Source organism: Pseudochaenichthys georgianus, chromosome 19 (assembly GCF_902827115.2).
Source record: "Pseudochaenichthys georgianus chromosome 19, fPseGeo1.2, whole genome shotgun sequence".
Taxonomy (NCBI): domain Eukaryota; kingdom Metazoa; phylum Chordata; class Actinopteri; order Perciformes; family Channichthyidae; genus Pseudochaenichthys; species Pseudochaenichthys georgianus.
In genome coordinates this window covers 27,723,258-27,747,660 of record NC_047521.1, presented here as the reverse complement: position 1 = coordinate 27,747,660, position 24,403 = coordinate 27,723,258, and the positions used below count along the sequence as shown (strand labels likewise).

The 24,403-nt window shown below is 43.5% G+C and overlaps 1 protein-coding gene across 1 annotated transcript in view; it reads right to left on the bottom strand.

Moving 5' to 3' along the window:
• cacna1g (calcium channel, voltage-dependent, T type, alpha 1G subunit) overlaps window positions 1-24,403 on the bottom strand; it is a 250,441-nt gene that overhangs the window by 35,270 nt on the left and 190,768 nt on the right. Inside the window, exons 26-28 of the mRNA XM_034107161.2 lie at window positions 8,443-8,594; window positions 3,900-4,009; window positions 591-721 (exon numbers count right to left, since the gene is read on the bottom strand). Coding sequence (XP_033963052.1) covers window positions 591-721; window positions 3,900-4,009; window positions 8,443-8,594 — 393 coding nt within the window. The remainder of the gene's footprint in view (window positions 1-590; window positions 722-3,899; window positions 4,010-8,442; window positions 8,595-24,403) is intronic.

Below are 24,403 nucleotides of genomic sequence, written 5' to 3'. Positions count from 1 at the left end.
GGTAGATAGGTAGATAGGTAGGTAGTGGATGAACGAATGGATGCACCGATGGATGGAAGGTGGATAGGATGATGGTTTGAGGAAGGGATGAAAGAAAGCAAGTATTAATGGATGGATGAAGGAAAGGATAGAGAAGGGATAGTGGATGGATGAGTGGATGGATGAACGTTTGTATTAATAGATGGATGGAAGGGTGAAATGTCGTCCAGTGGAATTTGTGGACTCCAACAAACATCTAAAGTTCAAAACTGAACTTTAAAGCAAATTGTGGAGCCGTGTGCAAAAAGGGTGCAGCCCCGATGGTCTTGTTCGACCGTGCTTTCATCGAGTCCATTCTGTGTTTTTCTTTAGCGTCGTGTTTTAGTAACCTCTCTGTAAACAGCAGAACCTCTCTTAGTCAGAGTGGTAAGTGTATCGTTTTGATGGTTCACGTTTCTAATATGCTGGATCTTCAGTACTGTTGTCCGACGACTGCTGTTTGAAACGTGTGTCACAATGGATACGGTGTCTTTTAACTGCGAACCAAATCCACCTACGAGGACGAATGAAACCCCCTGAACCTAAAAGCATGGGAGAGTTATCGTTCTCACCTCGTGCGATCCTCAGCACCCTCATGATGCGGATGATAGTCGGATTGATGGGCAGAGTGTTTCCATCGATCTCCTCCAGAGTGATGCCCATGATGGACAGCAGCACGATGGCCAGATCCAGCTGGTTCCACCTACACACACACACACACACACACACACACACGCACACACACACACACACATTTCACTTTTAAACTATGAAACCAAGATTTAATAATCTGACGACAAAAATAAAAACATTTGAAATTACAATTTGGACTTCCAGGAAGCCAGGACTCTTGAGAAAGCGAAGCCAATATGTTTAGAGAAGTTAATTACCTAAAGAACGCAACAAAGCATGAGGAATAAATTGCCAAAATCCACTTAACGAATATTTAGAGGCTTTTATGCTACGAGAAATATCGATGCCACATTTAGCAGAGGTTAGCTTAGCTTAGCATACGGCCTGGAAACAGGTAGGAGATGCTAGCCAGGGTCTTTCAAAGGTAACTAGCGATTTCACGATGACAAGATAGGTGTTAAGTAGCTGTTCCCATTGTTTCTAGCTGTATGCTAAGCTAAGCTAATTATCTACCTGCTCTGAGGTCATATGTTGGTGGTGTCGAGCTTCCAACCGCACTTTAAGAAACCTAAGAACTGTATTTCACATTTGAAACTGTTTCCTTGGGAATGTGCAATATTTTTTGGAGAATGATCTATTCTTGTAACTGTTGTGGTTTAGATTTAAGACGTTAGTCATAAATGGAAGAATGAACCTTTTACATGTCAGTGAATCCTTTTAAAACTCCCCATACTTGCTGAGCCAGAGGAACAGAAGAGTATCTATGACTCAACGTTGAACCATGCAGACACTCGACGAGCTGCAGGAGAGGTTTGATTACGTCTTTATGGACATCTCCGAACGTTCTTTCTGTCGTGTCACTACATTGCAATAACAAGCTCCTTCACTGCAGTGCTTCGTAGAGGAGCGAACAAAAGCATGTTTTACAGCCTTTCCACACGCAGCTCAATCACACACCCCTTACATTTAGAGACAGAGTGTTCCCGTGCTATAAGGCTGATTACAAAGCTGCCATGCTATCACTTAGTATTTCATAACGATCGGGATACACTCCTTTCCAGGTACTGAGATCTGAGTAGTGCTGCGTACCTGGACTCACATTCAGGTTCAGGTCCGGACTCAAGTCCAGAGGTTCAGGTTCAGGTCCGGACTTATAAGTCCGGACCTGAACCCATGGCTTGTGTCAAGTTGTGTGAGTAACTAAAGTGAACTTATTGTGAGCTAATTATCAATTGAAAATTAACTCATAATCAACTCAAATTCAAACTCATCAGGTTTATTGTGCTCCCTTCCAACTTGTGTCTACATTTCTCTACAAAGTACAAATGTGCCACTTAGTCTACAAATGACTTATGACAGCAACTACAGTGAACTACTACAAAGTTCAAACATTTATTTAATTTACTAAACTAAAGTAACCAAACAGTCCCTGAGCTGACTGAGCCTAAATCCCTAAAACGTTGCTGAAAGGTAGAGTGTAGAGTAGACTATACGCATTACACTGTTACACACCTACTATACAGTATAGGCTACACTCTAGTGACTGTACAGTCAGAGTGTACTGTACTGTCTGTGCACCATGTATTTTCTACAACTCTACAATACATACTGTTAGAAATTAAAATCAATGTTGATATGGCGTAATTTTGAATTAAAAACACTAATTTAAATCACTTTTATTCTGAAAAAAACGAAAGTTCACACTATTAACTTAAAACTTTTATTCTGAAAATTCTTCACTTCCGGTTAGCATTAGCATGTGGCGAAATTCTACGTTTTCAAACCGTAAATCGAAGGTGAAATGACATGTGATGTTGTACACTGAGCACACTGGGATTAGCACTCATTTATTGACGCTGAATAACGTTCATCAGGGAATGTTTAAATAACCACAGACACCAGAATATACGTAAGTGCTAGTTTTTTTGCGAGTCCAAGTACCGGTTCCTGACGTTCCGGTTTTAACCGGACTTGAACCGAAACTTTTTACAAGTCCAGTACCGGTTCGGCGTACCGGTACGCAGCACTAGATCTGAGCAATCTAATTGGTTGGAACCAAATCTAGTTTTCCAACGCCCCGGACAATAAATAAATACAGCTGAACAAAATGTTTGGAACAAAAGGAGAGAATAAAAAAAGCTCATTGGAGATATAATCAGAGTTGATCCCTTACATCTTCATTTAGACACTCAAAGTGTGTGCATCAACACAACCTGCAACCTAACGAGGTATTTAAATTCGTCCGGAGAGAATTTGGCTAATGTTGTGTTTTTGTGTAATATCAAAATGGACCGCTGTCAAATGCAAAAAAGGATAATCTGGCACTGAGAGCGGACATCATGGAGCCCTTGGTGGTCAGCGAAATGGTCCAAAAGCATGGTGTGTGTGTGTGTGGTGGTATACAGTTGTTGTGATTGTGGTGTGGTTATCAGCGGGAAGCCAGGGATTTCAAAGCGATGAAATCATGTGTGTTTTATGGGGGTTTAACGAGGCCGTCTGTATTCATACGAGCCTTTCTGAGAAACCATCCGTGAGAGAAAGATGATTTAAGCTCTCCCAACGCTAACTCACATTTTCCACATGACTCAGGGGTTAGAGAAGGTACCTTTTCACGCCTTTTTACGTTTAGGAGGTACATGGTTATTCAGAAGTCTCCGTCTCTGCCTGCCTTATGTATCACCTTTAATTTAACTCACATTTTTTTTTGTGTTTTCAAATGTTTCTATTATTATTTATATATATATATACTTTTTCTTTTTACGGTACATGATAAGGCATGTTTTTTCTGAATTATACTGTATGTAAAAAATAAGTTTGTAATTGAAGAAAGTACATGTATGGACAACCTCCTAGATCAGTGTTTCTCAAACTTTGTCATACCAAGGAGGCGGACCACCTAACTCCACAAATATCCAAAATCACATCGTTTTTCTAGAACAGATTACAAATCGCCTGAAAATGGTACAAACAAGTGGCAACATGTGTGATGAAAGTGTTGCGCAGGGCTATATCAGGCAATCGAAAGTGAAACTTAACCTCGCTCCATTGCGGAGATATTCCCGCGAGAGTGCAGAAAACTTTAATTATTTATTTCAAATGTGAAATGTTACCAATATACTCACGGACCACTAGGGGGCGCTCACGGACCACCAGTGATCCGCGGACCACACTTTGAGAAGCACTGTCCTAGATCAATAAATAATACAACAACAACGTAAAAGGATCGTGGCAGTAATTTAAATACTCACTTGTCTTTAAAGAAGCGTCTGAACCCAAACGCTACCAGCTTGAAGACGGCTTCCAGAACGAAGATGAGGGTGAAGATGTAGTTACAGATCGTCAGCGCCTGCTCCAACTCCTGAGGAACGGACAGGGATACAAGTATGAGAGATTAAGCATCCCTTTTAAAGTCAGTACACCCAGCATTACACGTTCTGTTGTCTGAGCAGAGTTTCATCGCCACTCGTTGAATGAAATGTGCTGAAACTGCTCTGTAAAACCTCACTTTATCACCGTTTCCTTCTACAGGGGGAAACACTTCCCGGTGACACCACTCGGCTTGTTTGGGTTGGAGTCGATATACATTGTTCACGTCTGCATTGTAAACTCGGTCCTTTACAGAATGAGCCTGTCCATAAATAGATGTCCTCACATCGTCCGTCCCCTCCCTCATTCTCCATGCCGTTAGGATCAAAGTGTCTGTGTTAGCCTGCGGGAGAACTCACAGTGTCCACCTGCGTGTACAACATGACCTTGAGCGACCTTGTTTGCAATCCCTTGTCTTTTATGCTGCTGCAACGCAAACATTTCCCATCAATACAGTACTTCTTATCTTTAATAACCTTCAGTTTCATGCAGACATAGATAGAGATGGAAAACATGGCTCCAACACAAAAGTGAAGAATATTCCTCCCGGTGAATAACTCCGTGTTAGCAGACGGGACAAACTGACAAGTCAAATCTAATGTCAAAACATTTCTCCAATAGGTCGTTTCTGCCATTTCAGGTAGTTCTTATCGCCGTAATGTAAGTTCAAGTGTTCATTTTTCTAAAAAGCTTGGTTTATTTAGTTATTTAATACTATAAAAAGGAGATCAGACGTCACATAGCTTTAGGAATTGAACCTAGAGTTGTATGGGATATGAGTTTTTCCTTTAACTTTCCATCACCTTGATTGTCTGTTACAGGGAAGTGCACAGCTACGGGCTAATGTTGCCCGGGCAACAGCCCTTTCTGGCTGACCTGCCCCTCTGGGGAGAGAAAGAGGTTTCTCGCCACAAAATGGCGTCAAATGGCACAAAATGGCGTCAAATGGCAAGATGGCGGCACGTGTATTCTAGATATGTCGGCTTCATTTCGTGCCGGGGTAATATTCGGAGCATCTTTATATACACTAGTCTTAAGTGAAAACAAATGTTCTTTTCTTACCCAGGATGATTGGACTATGCTTCCCACGTAAACACCCCTACTGGTTACCAATGGACCCCACTCGTATCTTCCATGCCCACTTACATTTGCCTTGAAACCCCTCATAGTAATCTTAAATATTCGTCCTCTGGTTCCTCTCTCTTCTATGCTGGGTTTTGTTTTACTCTCTTTGAGTATCTACCTCGCTCAGCCATCTTTTGTTTTACATCCTTCCTCAGCAGGTGGCCAACAATATGCTGAAGCCATTGAAACATATTTTTGAAACTGAGTGCGAGACAAATCCCAGTTGGAACAGCTGCCAGGTGGCGATTAGCATACGGGCGATACGTCCTGAGTATCCTTAGCAGACGTCAGTGTGGATTCGAGTAATCATGTGAACCGTTGAGTTCACGTTGTGGTACCCCAGATAACCTTACATTCGGTTTGAAGCACTGTGCTTTCCCGTCTTTTATGGACTGTATAATGTCCTCGTAGCCATTGTTCCGACCTCCCTTTTATGATCCACCACTGCCTTGCTTAGAATACTTTTCCAATTCTCATCTGATTTTATCTCTTTTTCCGCTGAACTGATTATTTTCTCCCCCTTGTTTCAAGAACCGGTCAAGGTGTTGGAAAGGTTTATTTTATTATCATTGGCACAGCTTGTAAACCGGAGACGACGTGAAGCAATAAACCTGTTGTTCCAGGAAGATATAAATTAATATTACAAAGACGTTTACTTTTAAAGACCGAATATTCTGTGCCAATCATGAAACACATTCTCAGTACCAACTTCTCAAATACATATGCTTGGTCTCGGGCCAAAGAGGCCGTGAAGTCGAGAACACAATGCAATGGGAAAACCCCACTCTTCTACATCAACATGTGTCCCCTCTCCTTCATGTCTCTTCTACATCAACATGTGTCCCCTCTTCTCCATGTCTCTTCTACATCAACATGTGTCCCCTCTTCTTCATGTCTCTTCTACATCAACATGTGTCCCCTCTTCTCCATGTCTCTTCTACATCAACATGTGTCCCCTCTTCTCCATGTCTCTTCTACATCAACATGTGTCCCCTCTTCCTCATGTCTCTTCTACATCAACATGTGTCCCCTCTTCCTCATGTCTCTTCTACATCAACATGTGTCCCCTCTTCTCCATGTCTCTTCTACATCAACATGTGTCCCCTCTTCTTCATGTCTCTTCTACATCAACATGTGTCCCGTCTTCTTCATGTCTCTTCTACATCAACACGTGTCCCCTCTTCTTCATGTCTCTTCTACATCAACATGTGTCCCCTCTTCTTCATGTCTCTTCTACGTCAACATGTGTCCCCTCTTCTTCATGTCTCTTCTACATCAACATGTGTCCCCTCTTCTTCACGTCTCTTCTACATCAACATGTGTCCCCTCTTCTTCATGTCTCTTCTACATCAACATGTGTCCCCTCTTCTCCATGTCTCTTCTACATCAACATGTGTCCCCTCTTCTTCATGTCTCCTCTACATCAACATGTGTCCCCTCTTCTTCATGTCTCCTCTACATCAACATGTGTCCCCTCTTCTTCATGTCTCTTCTACATCAACATGTGTCCCCTCTTCCTCATGTCTCTTCTACGTCAACATGTGTCCCCTCTTCTTCATGTCTCTTCTACATCAACATGTGTCCCCTCTTCTTCATGTCTCTTCTACATCAACATGTGTCCCCTCTTCTTCATGTCTCTTCTACATCAACATGTGTCCCCTCTTCTTCATGTCTCTTCTACATCAACATGTGTCCCCTCTTCCTCATGTCTCTTCTACGTCAACATGTGTCCCCTCTTCTTCATGTCTCTTCTACATCAACATGTGTCCTCTCTTCTTCATGTCTCTTCTACATCAACATGTGTCCCCTCTTCCTCATGTCTCTTCTACGTCAACATGTTTCCCCTCTTCTTCATGTCTCTTCTACATCAACATGTGTCCCCTCTTCTTCACGTCTCTTCTACATCAACATGTGTCCCCTCTTCTTCATGTCTCTTCTACATCAACATGTGTCCCCTCTTCTCCATGTCTCTTCTACATCAACATGTGTCCCCTCTTCTTCATGTCTCCTCTACATCAACATGTGTCCCCTCTTCTTCATGTCTCTTCTACATCAACATGTGTCCCCTCTTCCTCATGTCTCTTCTACATCAACATGTGTCCCCTCTTCTTCATGTCTCTTCTACATCAACATGTGTCCCCTCTTCTCCATGTCTCTTCTACATCAACATGTGTCCCCTCTTCTTCATGTCTCTTCTACATCAACATGTGTCCCCTCTTCTTCATGTCTCCTCTACATCAACATGTGTCCCCTCTTCTTCATGTCTCTTCTACATCAACATGTGTCCCCTCTTCTTCATGTCTCTTCTACATCAACATGTGTCCCCTCTTCCTCATGTCTCTTCTACATCAACATGTGTCCCCTCTTCTCCATGTCTCTTCTACATCAACATGTGTCCCCTCTTCTTCACGTCTCTTCTACATCAACATGTGTCCCCTCTTCTTCATGTCTCTTCTACATCAACATGTGTCCCCTCTTCTCCATGTCTCTTCTACATCAACATGTGTCCCCTCTTCTTCATGTCTCCTCTACATCAACATGTGTCCCCTCTTCTTCATGTCTCTTCTACATCAAACATGTGTCCCCTCTTCCTCATGTCTCTTCTACATCAACATGTGTCCCCTCTTCTTCATGTCTCTTCTACATCAACATGTGTCCCCTCTTCTCCATGTCTCTTCTACATCAACATGTGTCCCCTCTTCTTCATGTCTCCTCTACATCAACATGTGTCCCCTCTTCTTCATGTCTCCTCTACATCAACATGTGTCCCCTCTTCTCCATGTCTCTTCTACATCAACATGTGTCCCCTCTTCTTCATGTCTCTTCTACATCAACATGTGTCCCCTCTTCCTCATGTCTCTTCTACATCAACATGTGTCCCCTCTTCTCCATGTCTCTTCTACATCAACATGTGTCCCCTCTTCTCCATGTCTCTTCTACATCAACATGTCTCTTCTACTAAACCTGTCTGAAAATGAGCTGATCAGATTTTGGCCACTTTATGATGTCATAACGATGTTTTGTCGTGTGTAACCATTAGCCAATCAGCAACCAAGGTAACATCAGCAACCCCCCCCCCCCCCCCCTATCTCAGAGGGGCGTGGGGAGGGGCTCCTTGTTTTCATCAAGTAACAGACAGAGAATCAGCACTTTGGAAACAGGGCTGAAACAGAGGGGATTATGGGTAATGCTGCAATGATGTGTTTGGAGTTTCAGCCAATCAGAGACAGGCTCTGGATATATGTACAATAGGAGACCTTTAACAGCCAAGAGACCCCGTAATACCCCCCCATGTCTGACCTTGGGCTGCTGGTAGTGCTCCATCGACATGGTGATGACGTTCAGGCCGATGATGATGCTGATGAAGAGGTCCAGGTAGGTGCTGGTGCACAGCTTGTGGATGAGCAGGCGAGTGGGGGAGTAATCTGAGTAGTAAGGCTTACTCTGAGCTTCTGTTGGAAGTGGGATATAGTGGGGGGGAAGAGGTGAAGGTAGCAGGGGGAAGAGGAGGAGGAGGATGAGGGGGAGGTGGCGTTCAACAAATGAGATAGGACGTAATACACCGGGAAACGTTACAGCAGAATTGCGGTGTCGACGACTCCGAAGCTGCTTTCAAAACAAGAAGGTTAGTGAAACACAACTGCTGTCACTCAAGATGGCGGACTCACATTGAGAGATACGTACAGAGAGACGTGAGGAGACGGAGGGAGGCGGGGCAGATAACGGAGAGAGAGAGAGAGAGACTCCAGCCAGGTCAGGTGGGTTCATTCAAGTCAGTTAGTTAAAGAAACCCGTGTCATAAGCATTGTGCCTTTCCTACCTCACCCCTTCATCCCTCCCTCCTTACTTCCCTTCCTACATCCAGCAATGCCTTCCTCCCTTCCTTCCTACATTCCTTAATCCCTTCTTCGCTACATCCAATCATTCATCCTTCCCTTCCTACATCTAGCAATTCCCTCATCTCTTCCTTCCTACCTTCCTTTGACCCTTCATCCCTCCCTTCCTTCCTTCATCCCTCCCTCCTTACTTCCCTTCCTACATCTAGCAATGCCTTCGTCCCTTCCTTCCTACATTCCTTAAACCATTCATCCTTTCACTCAATCACCTCCTAAATCCCTTCCTCCCTACCTCCCCTTCCATCTATCACTGCAAACCTCCTTCCCTAAATCATTTGACCCTCCCTTCCTCCCTACACCCCTTTGACCCTTCATCCCTCCCTATTCCTTCCCTACATCCTATAATTAATTCATCCTTTCCTTCCTTCATCCCTTAAAACATTCACCCATCTAACACAGCTTACCTTCCTTACTCCCCTTTGACCCTCCCTTCCTTCCTACAGTCCTTCACCCGTTCATCCATCCTTCCTTATCCCTTCATCCCTTCTTCCTAGGCCTCTTCCTGACAGATACCATCCCTCATCCTCATGCACCCCCTACACTACTCACCTCCTGTAATTAAGTCTTGAATTGACACCTTGTTAGTGACCTCTACTCTGAGAGAGGACGTTTGCCGGTAACAAGGATTGCCCGATAAGTGTGTAAGTGTGTGAAAACGATATTCGGCCATCTCTCCTCTCTCTGTAATCATTACCTGCCTCCCTTTATCTCTTCCACTCCTCTGAGGAAAAAACATCACATCACAGGAGAAACCTTTTCCCACACTCATCCATCACTTCCATCCAGAGCGGAGGGACAGATGGATGGATAGGGAGTGAGGACGAGGGAGAGAGAGGACGCTCACTCACTCCACCAGTGAAGGAGAGGCTGGAGGTCCCACGGGGAAATGAAGCCGGTCCTTTTGGGCGTTTCCACCAATCCCAATCTGCCCAATTAGCCCAGGTGTGCTGTGCTGGAATGTGGAATGTGTGTGTCTGGAGTTTTCCCAATAGAGGCGGGAAAACCCTCAGATCAGGGAATAGGTGAGGAGAGAAGAGTAAACACAATCCACTGACTGAAGAATTTCCTTCCCTATTTTAAATGGGGCGAAGCCTGCGGGCTAGTTCAGGCAGTCAACTCGAGCACCAGCATTAACACGTGACGCGCCTCGTCCCTCTCACAACCAACCAAACACATTCTCCTAAACATGCCGCTCTATTTCAGCTGACAGGTCTTCTTGTCTCTGCCTCGCTATGCTGCCACTGCTGCGTTCACTTGCTATTGCTGTGTTTCATGTTGCTGCTGCTACGTTCACTTGCTACTGCTACGTTCACTTGCTACTGCTACGTTCATGTTGCTACTGCTACGTTCACTTGCTACTGCTACGTTCATGTTGCTACTGCTACGTTCATGTTGCTACTGCTGTGTTCATGTTGCTACAAACTGCTACGTTCATGTTGCTGCTGCTACGTGCACTTGCTACTGCTACGTTCATCATGTTGCTACTGCTACGTTCATGTTGCTACTGCTACGTTCACTTGCTACTGCTACATTTATGTTGCTACTGCTACGTTAACTTGCTACTGCTACGTTCACTTGCTACTGCTACGTTCACTTGCTACTGCTACGTTTATGTTGCTACTGCTACGTTAACTTGCTACTGCTACGTTCACTTGCTACTGCTACGTTCATGTTGCTACTGCTACGTTCACTTGCTACTGCTACGTTCATGTTGCTACTGCTACGTTCACTTGCTACTGCTACGTTCACTTGCTACTGCTACGTTCATGTTGCTACTGCTACGTTCACTTGCTACTGCTACGTTCATGTTGCTACTGCTACGTTCATGTTGCTACTGCTGTGTTCATGTTGCTACAAACTGCTACGTTCATGTTGCTGCTGCTACGTGCACTTGCTACTGCTACGTTCATCATGTTGCTACTGCTACGTTCATGTTGCTACTGCTACGTTCACTTGCTACTGCTACATTTATGTTGCTACTGCTACGTTAACTTGCTACTGCTACGTTCATGTTGCTGCTGCTACGTTCACTTGCTACTGCTACGTTCACTTGCTACTGCTACGTTTATGTTGCTACTGCTACGTTAACTTGCTACTGCTACGTTTATGTTGCTACTGCTACGTTTATGTTGCTACTGCTACGTTCATGTTGCTACTGCTACGTTTATGTTGCTGCTGCTACGTTCATGTTGCTGCTGCTACGTTCATATTGCTGCTGCTACGTTCATGTTGCTGCTACTACGTTCATGTTGCTACTGCTACGTTCATCATGTTGCTACTGCTACGTTCATGTTGCTGCTGCTACGTTCATGTTGCTGCTGCTACGTTCATGTTGCTGCTGCTACGTTCATGTTGCTGCTGCTACGTTCATGTTGCTGCTGCTACGTTCATGTTGCTACTGCTACGTTCATGTTGCTGCTGCTACATGCACTTGCTACTGCTACGTTCACTTGCTACTGCTACGTTCATGTTGCTACTGCTACGTTCATGTTGCTGCTGCTACGTTCATGTTGCTGCTGCTACGTTCATGTTGCTGCTGCTACGTTCATGTTGCTACTGCTACGTTCATGTTGCTGCTGCTACATGCACTTGCTACTGCTACGTTCACTTGCTACTGCTACGTTCATGTTGCTACTGCTACGTTCATGTTGCTGCTGCTACGTTCATGTTGCTACTGCTACGTTCATGTTGCTGCTGCTAGGTTCATGTTCCTACTGCTACGTTCATGTTGCTACTGCTACGTTCATGTTGCTACTGCTACGTTCATGTTGCTGCTGCTACGTTCATATTGCTGCTGCTCGTCTGCCCCAGCTTCCACCTGTAGGCTCGGGGGATAGTTATCTAATCATCACTCAATGTTCTTTGTAAATCTGTGGAGTGATGAGGCCCGAGCCTAGACGCCAAACTCAAACTATATGCTGCTCATAATAAACATATTCAGTTGTCTGACTGAAATATGTTTCTGCATTTTTTGGGGATTGAAATTGAGCTCTTGCATTAAACCCTATCGCAGACTTACTACAGTATTTAGTTTGTTGCTGCCGTGTTATCATTCCCCAAAAAAAGAAAAAGCCTGCACCTTTATGAATAATGGATCCCCTCTCTTTGCTAATCAGTCACCGATAGGTCGTATCGACATGACCTGCGATTGATGTCCTCCTAAAACATTTTAGCCATGATAAATTATGATGTGTTCAAATACCAATAGGAAAGTCTAGCTTGTTTGGATTCTTGTGCTTCCACTTAAACAAGGAATCACAGATTTTGAACATATAAACTTTAAAGGGTGGGTGGCAATACGTTTTGGGGAATATATAATTTACGGTTTGACATTATGATTGTTTATTCTTTAGATATATATTTTCTACTGACGATATGTCTATATTTGTTGTATTTTACTTAATTTTGTACATTTTTAAACTAACTTGCCTTGTTTACATGCTGCTGTAACTAAACTATTTCCAATTAGGGATCAATTAAGTATATCTGATCTAATCTTATCTAATTCAAAAGCTGCATTGTGTGTAATGTACCTTTCCCATCAATTAATCCTGTAATATTCACCAACGGACTTCTCTGAGTTTCTACTTTACATAGTGATACCCGTCTTACTAAGTTATATTTCCTTCATATTTGCGGTTTGTTTTGTCATTGAAACTCATGAAAATGTTGATCTATGAGCTGCTGTAAGTGGAACTACTGTGCAGAAAGTTAAATCTGAATCCAATAACAGCATTGTTATTAAGTTAAGATTGTTTCATAATCAGTTATTGAAGTAACTTCAGGAAAAAAGACCCGTGAAATGAGCAAGAACTAACGATGTCTGGCAGAGTCCTGCACCGAGCTTCACATGAATTATTCTACAATTGTTTTCAGGTCCTCTTCGCTGAAAGCTAATCCTACGCCTGCTGGTAATTATTGATATTGACAACAGGGGGGATTGAACCTGAATACTGGAGGTAACATCTGAACCACAGGAGAACCTCTGCTGGAGTTTGACTGCTGCTGAGATGTGCGTGCCACAAAGTGAAACATAATGTGGCTTCTGGTGTCTGACTTTTCAAACAAGGCGAGATGACACCGGTGTTCCCCTTCGCTGCAGAAACACTTTCTCATCATGTCAGCTGCTTTTCTTATTGACGAGGCTTTTACTTTTTCACCATATGGCCCATGGAGAAGACAGTGATAAAGCAGCTTCAAAGTACCTTTGGGTACATCTGGGCAGATGTCTTTGAATTAGGGCAGTAAGGGGCAACCCATGTGGGATGCAACATGTTCTCTGGGAGTCCCTATTTACGAGACCCTCGATCATCTCTGGATGAGCCCACATTAGTTTCACTCTGTTCTACTTCCTATCTACAGGTGCACAGATAACACTAGTCCCTTTGTTTCCCCTCATTCATCTTCCAGAGGCCACAATATTATTATGTTGCTGCTTTGTTTTAGTAGATCAAGTCATATCTTACACTGCAATTTCTAGTCTTGTTTGTTTTTTGTTTTCTTTGCATTGTTTGTGTTCTGATTTTACATAAAGCGTCTTTGAACATTAGGAATAGTGCTATAAAAACTGCATGTATTGTTATTATTAAAAGACCCCAGGAAGTGCGCCAGCTAATTTTGGAGTGGCCAAACGGTGGTACTACAACGTATGTGTCAGTCCGTGACTTCATTGGGCCCAAAAAGTATTTTTCACATTGACTTACATCGGGAAATAGGCGTCTGTAAATCAGCGTTTTTTGTTTGTTGCAAAAACAATTACTTAGTATGAACAGGAACATTTAACTGAACGCTGCATCCAGTTCTCTTCATACATCCATGAGTTTAGCTTGTTTTAGAGGCCACAATACTATTCTGTTGCTGCTTTGTTTTAGTAGATCAAGTCATATCTTACATCAGTGTGATTTTTAGTCTTCTGTTTGTATACCTGTCTTTGTCTATTTTAGCCAAGACTACTGTTTGTGTTACTTGTTTTATTGTTTGTGTTCTGATTTTAGGTAAAGCGTCTTTGAGCATTAGGACAAGCGCTATACAAATCCCATTTATTATTATAAGACCCCAGGAAGTGCGCCAGCAAATTGTGAAGTGGCCAAATGGAGGTACTACAACTTATATGTCAGTCCGTGACTTCATTGGGCCCAAAAAGTATTTTTCCCATTGACTTACATCGGGAAATAGGCGTCTGTAAATCAGCGTTTTTTGTTGTTCTTGATAAAACAACTACCCAGTATGAACAGGAACATTTAACTTAACGCTGTATCCAGTTCTCTTCATACATCCATGAGTTTAACTTGTTTTAATTTGACTTCTCTTGGCTTTTTAAAGTCTTAATATGATTTATTTATTGTGAAGCACTTTGAATTGCCTTGCTGATTAAATGACCTTGCCTTAATACGTTCTACTTTTTCCCTTAGAACGGTATTTGCTCTCCTATATCCACTCTCTCACAGTGCTACAGAGGACCCCAGAGTTGAATGCATTACAGGATAACTGGGGTGAGACCGGTTCACTTCCTCCCTAAAGAAGTAATTTGCATTGCGCTCAGTTTTCTGGACGGGGCAACGAGGGCGAAACCGAACAAGACGTTGGGGAATAAGGAGAAGAAATGGAAATAAAGAGCGAGTCAGAAAACTTTTGTCTAAAACTCAACTATTCTCTAGAGAGGAATGAAGCGAGGGAAGGAAAGGTGACAGTTTAGGAGGCTGAATTACTCCACTCTCCTGTACTGAAATATATTTAGTAGAATAAGGAAATACATATGTTTTCTTCTTCACTGAAGTGGCAGCGTCCTCTCCCCTTCCCCGTATTTCACACCAATTCTGTTGACACGTATAAGACCCTCCAGGACAATCTTCTCATGGGGACGCAGATCTCATTATATTCAGTAACTGCACTTCTCACAATTTCTAAGTATTTGTTTTGGTTCGTGACCCAATTGGAATACATGGTGTCTGATGTCCACTGGATCTCGCTGCATCTGGAATGGATATCTTTAGGATGAATACGTTTGCATTTCTGAAGCAGGGAATTCTCTTCTGAGTGTAAATAAATGTATATCTGTCTGATGATGTATTTCATTTGTTTCTCGGGTTTTCTTAAAAGCAAGGCCGACATTTCCTGTAACAACATCGTTATTTTGTCGTCTTTTGTACACACCGCTAACACCTGAAAGGACATGTATGTACCTATGTAATGTTTAACAGCCAAATCACAATACCTTGTTTCAGTTACATGTTGTTCTGCTTCTGTAAACAAAACGAGTATGACATTGTGATTCTCCCACCACTCACAAATACCACACGTCCACCAGCAGTCGTTCACACGCTCCCGCACGGCGCTGCTAATAAAATCATTATTTGTATAATTATCATAAAGTCACTGACATTTAAAATGAGTGATTACGGGAGGCGGAAAAGGGCGTTTTCTTAATGCCAAACATCCCCCTTCACTGTGGAGGTTTATTATTATTCTGTGAGGCAAGCTTGGTGGAGATGAAGACGTAAATTAAAGTATTTTAAAATACTGAATTTACACAAATAGGCTATTTACAAGAATCGGTCGTGAGGCAATTATTTAACTGAGTAAAGCAACGCTAGGGTTAAACGAACTGCTAACCAACAATGTGAGAGTTCTTCTTTACTTAACCCTGAGATCAGTGCTTCTCAATGTGTGGTCCGCGGTCCACTGGTGGTCCGTGAGCGCCCCCTAGTGGTCCGTGAGTATATTGGTAACATTTCACATTTGAAATGAATTAATCCATTTAAATTGTCCGCACTCTCGCGGGAATATCTCCGCAATGGAGCAAGGTTAAGTTTCACTTTCGATTGCATGATATAGCCCAGCGCCACACCTTCGTCACACATGTTTCCACTTGTTTGTTTGGCGATTTGTAATCTGTTCTAGAAAAACGATGTGTTTTTTGATATTTGTGGAGTTAGGTGGTCCGCGAGTGGTCCTTGGTATGAAAAAGTTTGAGGAACACTGCCTTAGATGCATAAGTGGGTATTCTTTGACCCGGTGAGGTGGTTTTCTTGAAGTAACTTTGTAATTACATTTTTTTATCATTTCATATTCCAGCTATTCCTCAAAAAACATGTTTTGGATATCATGCCATTCACATTTTAAATTTACATTTTAAGAAATTGTAGTTTTTGTATTACTACCCCAAGCTTCCATAAGTGGGTCAAAAATGACCCGCATGTATTTTCTATGGAAGCCTATGAGAAAACTCTTTTTTTCAATATGTACATTTTTTTTTAAAATGATCGATAGTGAAACATTTAATATAAAATATTTCTAGTGTGAACCAAAATATAATGCTAAATATTATACAAATGGCATAGAAACACATATTATTCTAATACGGGTCCTTTTTGACCCACTTATGGAAGAGTGTAGGGTGCAGCCACTCGGGCATCTAAGGGTTAAGTAGAAACTAGATATCCTATGGTCCTAAAATACTGCACTTTTAAAAGTAAACGTTGATTATTCATTTGAAATGGAGTTTTATCAGCTACTGTAAATGTACTTAATGTGAAAGGCTCTGTTAACAGTTATATTATTAATTAATTACTATATTATGTAGTTTATGAATAACAGAGCATTTTAATGTTGAAGTGAAGTTGGAGCTACTTTTAGATATGTTGTGAAATACTATGTTACTCACGCTAACTGAAAACAGAGTCCAGAATTAATTGTAAATATAGGAGATGTATCAGCAAGATGTACATCAAGCATCAGAATTCAATTGAGTGTACTTAGTACGCAGAGTTGACTTATTTGACCTAATGATGTTATAAGAGAATACTATATTATTTGGTTCATCACGAACACAAACATGTCGGAGCTTTTTAATGTTGAATTTGTCGAAGTGGAGCTAATTTTTAGATTTTCTTTAATTTATATTGAAAAAAAGTTTATTTTTGCCTCAAATGTGCTGGAGTTCAGATATATGAAGCATCAAATGGAAATACTCAAGAACGTCAGTACTTGAGTAAATGTACTTTTCCACCACTGACTGCTAATGTCAAGCGTCCTTGGGTTTCTCGAAAGGCGATATACAAATTGAAATTATTATTATTAATGTGTATTTTATACAAATCAAGGATTGAATTTGGACACTGACAGCAATCTCCATGGCAACTGGAACGCAGCCGCTTGATCCCGTGGACATCAGGGTTAATGTGAACTTCATTACTTTCCTGACGACAATAAGATCTAAACCCCCGTTGAAGATCTGCCCGTGGGCCAACAGACAAGAAGAAGGAAACATGTGTTAGAAAGAACAGAAAGAAACCCCGTCCAAAAACAACCCCGAGGCCCTTCTTCCTCTCGGTTGAAGCCTCCAGGTACTCACCTGGCTCCTCGTGGACACGCCAGCTCACCTTTAGCTCAGGACGCGGCCTGGGAGTTGCTTTTGGACGCTCAAAAACATAATCCATACATTTCCGAGGCGGTCTTTGTTGGGAAATACAGACACAGTAAGGGTCCTCTGTCAGCACGGTACGGCTCTGAGGACGTACGGTGGACGTTGGGTTGGATGTGTGTGAGGTGTGTGAGGTGTGTGATGAGGTGTCAGGTTCGTCGGTGGAGAGGAGGCTCCGTCTCAGAACAGACTTAGGTTGGTAGAGAAGTAGGTTTCCTGCTTTAAAAGGTGATCGTTTGTCACCATGCAGATTCAGCTGCTACCAACAACTTTAATACAGATTTAAGTTGACCGTAGAAGTTAGATGTGTACTGACTGAATGTATAGCGATACATCCCTAACAGGGGTGAGGTCTTCTGTCCTCCATCAGGGGGTGTTTTATGGTGGGTTATGAAGTATGGCAGTTCGGGTTAATGTAGAGAACTGGGTTTCTCTCTAGTGAAGCTGATTTAAGTTGCGTTTAAAGGTCAGATGGAGACATGTTTACGGACTGAATGTATGGTGATACGTCCCTAACAGGTGTAATGTCTTCTGTCTGCCACCAGGGGGTGTGGTGAGTAAGAGGCCTGAAAACACCTCATTGTGTTCAAGCACCGGCAACTGGTTACATTATCTTTTAATATTTCTGATCGGCTTGAAGCTCCGAATAAAGCCACTCGTTGTATCTTTTTATTCATTTCCCAATTACTTACAGTTTAAGCGCCAAACTCCAAATGCACAAAGATATGTCGTGGAGTTAGAGACAATAACTCAGTCGTTGAAATGAAAGGAACAAACTATTAGGTATAGTTATCAGCAGCCTCAGCCTTTAGGTTAAGGCGTGGTCAAATACATTTTATGGTTAGGAAATAATGTGTGGGTGGGATAATGGAACAAGTCCAAAGTTAAGGAACTATACACTTTTTTTAGGATAAGGGTTTGAGAAGAAATACCAAACAATTCAGAATGAAAACGGGTTCGTCATGTATTTGAGTAGGTATAGAGACTATATTGAATCTGGGCTTATCTTAGCTTTGAGGAGATATTGTGAATGTGGAAAATGGAGTGATTTAATGACATTTCCATTTTTGATACAACTTTTTCCAACTGCTATGACTTTGATGCGATTGGTTGAGCTGCATGTCCTCTGAATGTTTCTATCAGTGACTGATGGATAGTTGGGGATGGTTGGAGGGAGTGGATGAGATACGATGCAGGATGATAAAAAGTATGGCGTGTAGGAAGCAGGGCAAGGGCTGTAAAAGCAGCAGCAGTGCACTTTGAAGGACCTGGATGGGAGTGACAGTGGTTTGATGCGGTGGCTGCTTTTATGCCCCTGTCCTTCGAGGGGAGACTCGTAAACCGTGAGACTCAGTGTCTGCCGGGAAAACATTTCTGTCCTATCAAAGACGTCCAATTTTAACATCCGGCAAACACTGAGTCTAAAAACAAAAACAATTATCAACATAAACAGTCGCTGTGAAACAATAAAAAGGTTTAACCACAGGAATATCAAACAAGAGAGACACGGGTAAAGAGGAAACAGATACAAACTATAAGAAAAGAGAAATTATTAGAACAGAGAAGAGTCCAGAAGAAACGAGCAAAGAAATAAGAAAACATGACATCGTTCAAAATGACAGGGCATGATAACGCACACACACACACACACACACACACACGCACGCACACACACACACACACACACACAGTGCCGGTTCACATGGTAGACTGACACACCTCTTTCTGAGTCATACTTGAGCAGGATGGACCAATTGAAATGGGGACTGGATGGTGAAGGCAAGCGATTGGACGGCGTGAGTGGAGGCGGAGCAACAGGAAAACAGTGATGACGCTACACACCGATGGGAAGCTTTTCAACAGCGAAATGACAAAGTGTTTCACCCCTTTCTCGCTTTGTGGAACCCATGGTTACGTCCAGAGAGGACATGCTAGAGGAAGTCCCTGATGACTAAACAGAAGAAGAAGAAGAAGAAGAAGAAGAAGAAGAAGAAGAAGAAGAAGAAGAAGAAGAAGAAGAAGAAGAAGAAGAAGAAGAAGAAGAAGAAGAAGAAGAAGAAGAAGAAGAAGAAGAAGAAGAAGAAGAAGAAGAAGAAGAAGAAGAAGAAGAAAGATGGAAGCTTTTACACTGGAGAAAAAGCTCTCCAAAATCAAGTCTAATAATTTAGTTAAGATTTGCCTGTTAAGATTTCTTGGCTGGGGTATTTCGATACATGCGATCTTTAGCTGGGGAAACGGATTTGACGCTATACATTCCTACACACAGAATAAGCCAGAAAGCGTTTCTGTTTTCTGAAGTTGGTGATTTTGCAACAACAACGTGTTTTTCTAACATCAAGTCAGATTGATTTCTTGAAACAAGTTGATCCATCTTTTACAAATGTTACTAATAAAAGCCTCGCGACCTCCTCTGAGAAACGACTCAAGATAAGATGTTTTCAAGAGCCTTCGACTTAACAATACACTCAAGATGCATAGTCTAAAACCAAGACCCTATAGCTAACGGCATTGTTCGCTCTGAAGTGCGTTGGTCGTATATCAAGTGCTAAGACATATTCGGACTCGAAATCAAACAAGTTTTTGCAGTGTCTTAGCATATCTTGATTTGGACCATTGCTGTGTCCGTCTGTTCTACCCCTCCACGCAAGATTAACCCTCCTATTGTCTTCGTTCCACCATCTCCCCCCCCCCCCCCCCTACCTCACTGACCTCCTCATCCTCTACCAACCCCCCCGGTCCCTCAGACCCACCTCAGCCGGTTTGCTTTCCACCCCCAAGGCCGGACTCCGGAGCTTCGGGGACAGAGCCTTCTCTGTGGCAGCCCCGAAGCTCTGGAACCCCCTCCCCCAAGACCTCCGTGAGTCTGAGTCCCTCACCCTGTTCCAGTCCCGCCTCAAAGCCCACCTCTTCAACTCTGTATCCATAAGCCCCCCCCCCCTCTCAACCAACTACCTTCTGACTGCTTTTCTGTTTTGGCTTTGTTGTGTTTGTCTACCCCCCCCCCAAATGTACAGCATCATTAGGTTCAAGAAAAGCGCTATAGAAATAATATGTATTATTATTATAAGAGTGGGAAATGTGTCAATTTGTTCTGTGTGTGTGTGTGTGTGTGTGTGTGTGTGTGTGTGTGTGTGTGTGTGTGTGTGTGTGTGTGTGTGTGTGTGTGTGTGTGTGTGTGTGTGTGTGTGTGTGTGTGTCTGTGACCAGGAACAATGTGTCAAATTGTTCTGTGTGTGTGTGTGTGTGTGTGTGTGCCAGGTGTGTGTGTGCCAGGTGTGTGTGTGTGTGTGTGTGTGTGTGTGTGTGTGTGTGTGTGTTCCAGGTGTGTGTGTACCAGGTGTGATTCAATTGGGGGGATAGGCACATATGGGGGGAACACATTTAGAGTATGTGTGTGTGTGTGTGTGTGTGTGTGTGTGTGTGTGTGTGTGTGTGTGTGTGTGTGTGTGTGTGTGTGTGTGTGTGTGTGTGTGTGTGTGTGTGTGTGTGTGTGTGTGTGTGTGAAGGATGTCATGACGCCTGAATGCAATGGAATGTAAATCAAAAAGGTTGTGTTTGATGAAAGTAGTAAATCGGTCAGATGTGAGCCGAAGACAACGGGAGGGTTAAAGCAGTTATAAATGAAACCCTTTCAAAGTTATAAATTCCACATGAAGTACTTAAGATACAACTTGTTGCTTATTTGACTCCATCACCTTCTCCTTTAGCACTAACCCAAGAACTGGACATATTATAGATTAGGATTTTACGAATAAGTAGCTGACACGTTCCTGTCCCAACACATGTCTCTGTTTTCACTTCGAGTGCCACAACTTGGATTTGAACCGTCGTATTCTTTTCTGTCCATTCAACCCATTAATGCACCGTTTTCCGATGAGCCTGAACATCCTTTCAACAAACCACAAAATAAGTAGCTGGAAATAAATCCATCAAACTATTTTCCCCACTGATAGTCGAATACAATGAGAACGCAGAACCAAACATCGTTTAGACAAGTGCCAACTTAGAGAAAGTCATCCATCAAAACAACTATCTTTTTGCGTCTGCAGGAAAGCAGATGAGATAGTGGAAAAAGTGGCTTTTGCACACACTTCAATCTGCAGAAGTGGATTATCAACTCTCAGCAAACCACACGTCTTCATCGGCAGCTTGGCGAGTCGTTGCAATACGTGTCCGACGGCACTATGATACTTTCTTTTCGAAACTAAACTGAAATATCTTGGCAACTATTCGATGGCTTGTTTTTAAATGTTGTACAGACATTCACTTAAAAGCCAATGACTGGTAAACATCAGCATGTGAGCATTTTGACATGCTGTCTGTAGCTTCCAGCTCAGAAAAAGGCTCGCGCTACCGCCTAAAAGGACAGCTAGCGTTTCTGTAGAGACTCTTAAGGCTTTTACACATGGGGAGCTATTTCATCAAGAAATCATTTACAGTACACACAACAAACATCAACCCATACATATATCTGTAGGGATCCATGTGTCTGTCCTGCCATGGATGCGAGGCCCCACCAGCACCCCCCCCCCGCACCCCCAAACACGGCGCACCACAGCTTTGCCGCTGCGAGGCTACACTAGCACCCCCCCCAGCGCGTCACAGTTTCTCCGCTGCGAGACGCTACTAGCACCCCCCCAGCGCGTCACAGTTTCTCCGCTGCGAGACGCTACTAGCACCCCCCCCAGCGCGTCACAGTTTCTCTGCTGCGAGACGCTACTAGCACCCCCCCAGCGCGTCAGTTTCTCCGCTGCGAGACGCTACTAGCACCCCCCCCCCAGCGCGTCACAGTTTCTCCGCTGCGAGACGCTACTAGCACCCCCCCCCCCCCAGCGCGTCAGTTTCTCCGCTGCGAGACGCTACTAGCACCCCCCTCAGCGCATCACAGTTTCTCCGCTGCGAGACGCTACTAGCACCCCCCCTCAGCGCGTCACAGTTTCTCCGCTGCGAGACGCTACCAGCACCCCCCCCAGCGCGTCACAGTTTCTCCGCTGCGAGACGCTACTAGCACCCCCCCCCCCCAGCGCATCACAGTTTCTCCGCTGCGAGACGCTACTAGCACCCCCCTCAGCGCATCACAGTTTCTCCGCTGCGAGACGCTACTAGCACCCCCCTCAGCGCGTCACAGTTTTCTCCGCTGCGAGACGCTACCAGCACCCCCCCCCAGCGCGTCACAGTTTCTCCGCTGCGAGACGCTACTAGCACCCCCCCCAGCGCGTCACAGTTTCTCCGCTGCGAGACGCTACTAGCACCCCCCCAGCGCGTCACAGTTTCGCTGCTACTAGCACCCCCCCAGCGCGTCACAGTTTCTCCGCTGCGAGACGCTACTAGCACCCCCCCCAGCGCATCACAGTTTCTCCGCTGCGAGACGCTACTAGCACCCCCCCCAGCGCGTCACAGTTTCTCCGCTGCGAGACGCTACTAGCACCCCCCTCAGCGCATCATAGTTTCTCCGCTGCGAGACGCTACTAGCACCCCCCCTCAGCGCGTCACAGTTTCTCCGCTGCGAGACGCTACTAGCACCCCCCCAGGGCGTCACAGTTTCTTCGCTGCGAGACGCTACTAGCACCCCCCGCCGCACCCCCAAACGCGGCGCACCTACAGTGTAAACGCACCACAGCTTTGCCGCTGCGAGGCTACACTAGCACCCCTCCAGCGCGTCACAGTTTCTCCGCTAGACGCTACTAGCACCCCCCGCCGCACCCCCAACTCTGACCGACGTCCCGCGTCCCAGTGTCCTAAACACTTTAACACAAAACACTAGAAAATAATGTGGTGAAAAAGCAGCACTATTTTTTTTGTGTAGATGATCCTTCGGTTCTTACTTCTCACAATAAGAGTCCTACAAATCGAGCCGTTTACAAGAAGGAAACTCCAATTAACTCACTTATAGTTTAATCTATGAGTAATATCTAAATCTATTTCTACCAGAATGATAAGTTTGATTGCATTTCAATTAGCATACCAACTTATGCTAATGCACGTTCACTACCCTGATTCTAGCGTTAAAAATCAAATACATCTAATACAAAGTGTCCAGTTCAACAGCAACTCGCCCAGACAGTACCACTGATTACCGTACTCCGTTTACAAATGGATATGTGCTGCATTTCCAACCTGATTTAACAACGCAAACATGCTATTTGTACTGGTATGAACACATATATAAACTCAGAAGATGTTAAGACAGCGTTTGGTTCAGATCACTCCCCGCTTCAATCTGGCTTTTAATTAATGTTTTTGTATTATTTGATTTTGACTTTAACTATATATTTATTTGTTGTTCCTTCCTTCTCTTTTCCCTTCACTACATCTGTAAAGCGTCTTTGAGCACCTGTGAAAGCGCTAACAAATTAAATCTATTATTATTATTAGTAGAAAGAAAATAAAGTCCACGTCACGTCTCTTTCCTTCCTGAATGCAGTCTGCCACTCGGCTCGGTGCCGCTCCTTCCTCAACATTCCTCCACATCGAATATCCACAGAGAAAGTTCCCAACGTGAAACATCCACAGCGAGTTTTGTTAGAGCAGTTTCTCTTCCAACAAAAATTGCAGCTTTTCAATCAAACTAACTACAAACTTAATGTTCTGTCGCAGCAAGTATTAATATTGCATATCACACTGACACTAATGAGACTTGTTTTATGCCTTCAATTACGTTCGATTTTCCTTTTCAAACATCATCCATCAGTCTGTGCCGTCACCTGTTCCGTAAGAATCCCCATCAGTCATTTAGGGCTGCCGTTTTATAAATTAAATCATTTATGAAAGTCGCCTGGAGGCAAATTAGCTTCATTAGCTTGAACAGATTACATGTAACAGCATTATGTAACCAGGGTAACATAATAGATCACTGTTGCTAGGGAATCATTTGCTCAGGTATTCAACCTTTGACACAGTTCGTCGTCTTCTCCTTTCACTTTCTCAGGGGTGTCCAACTCAA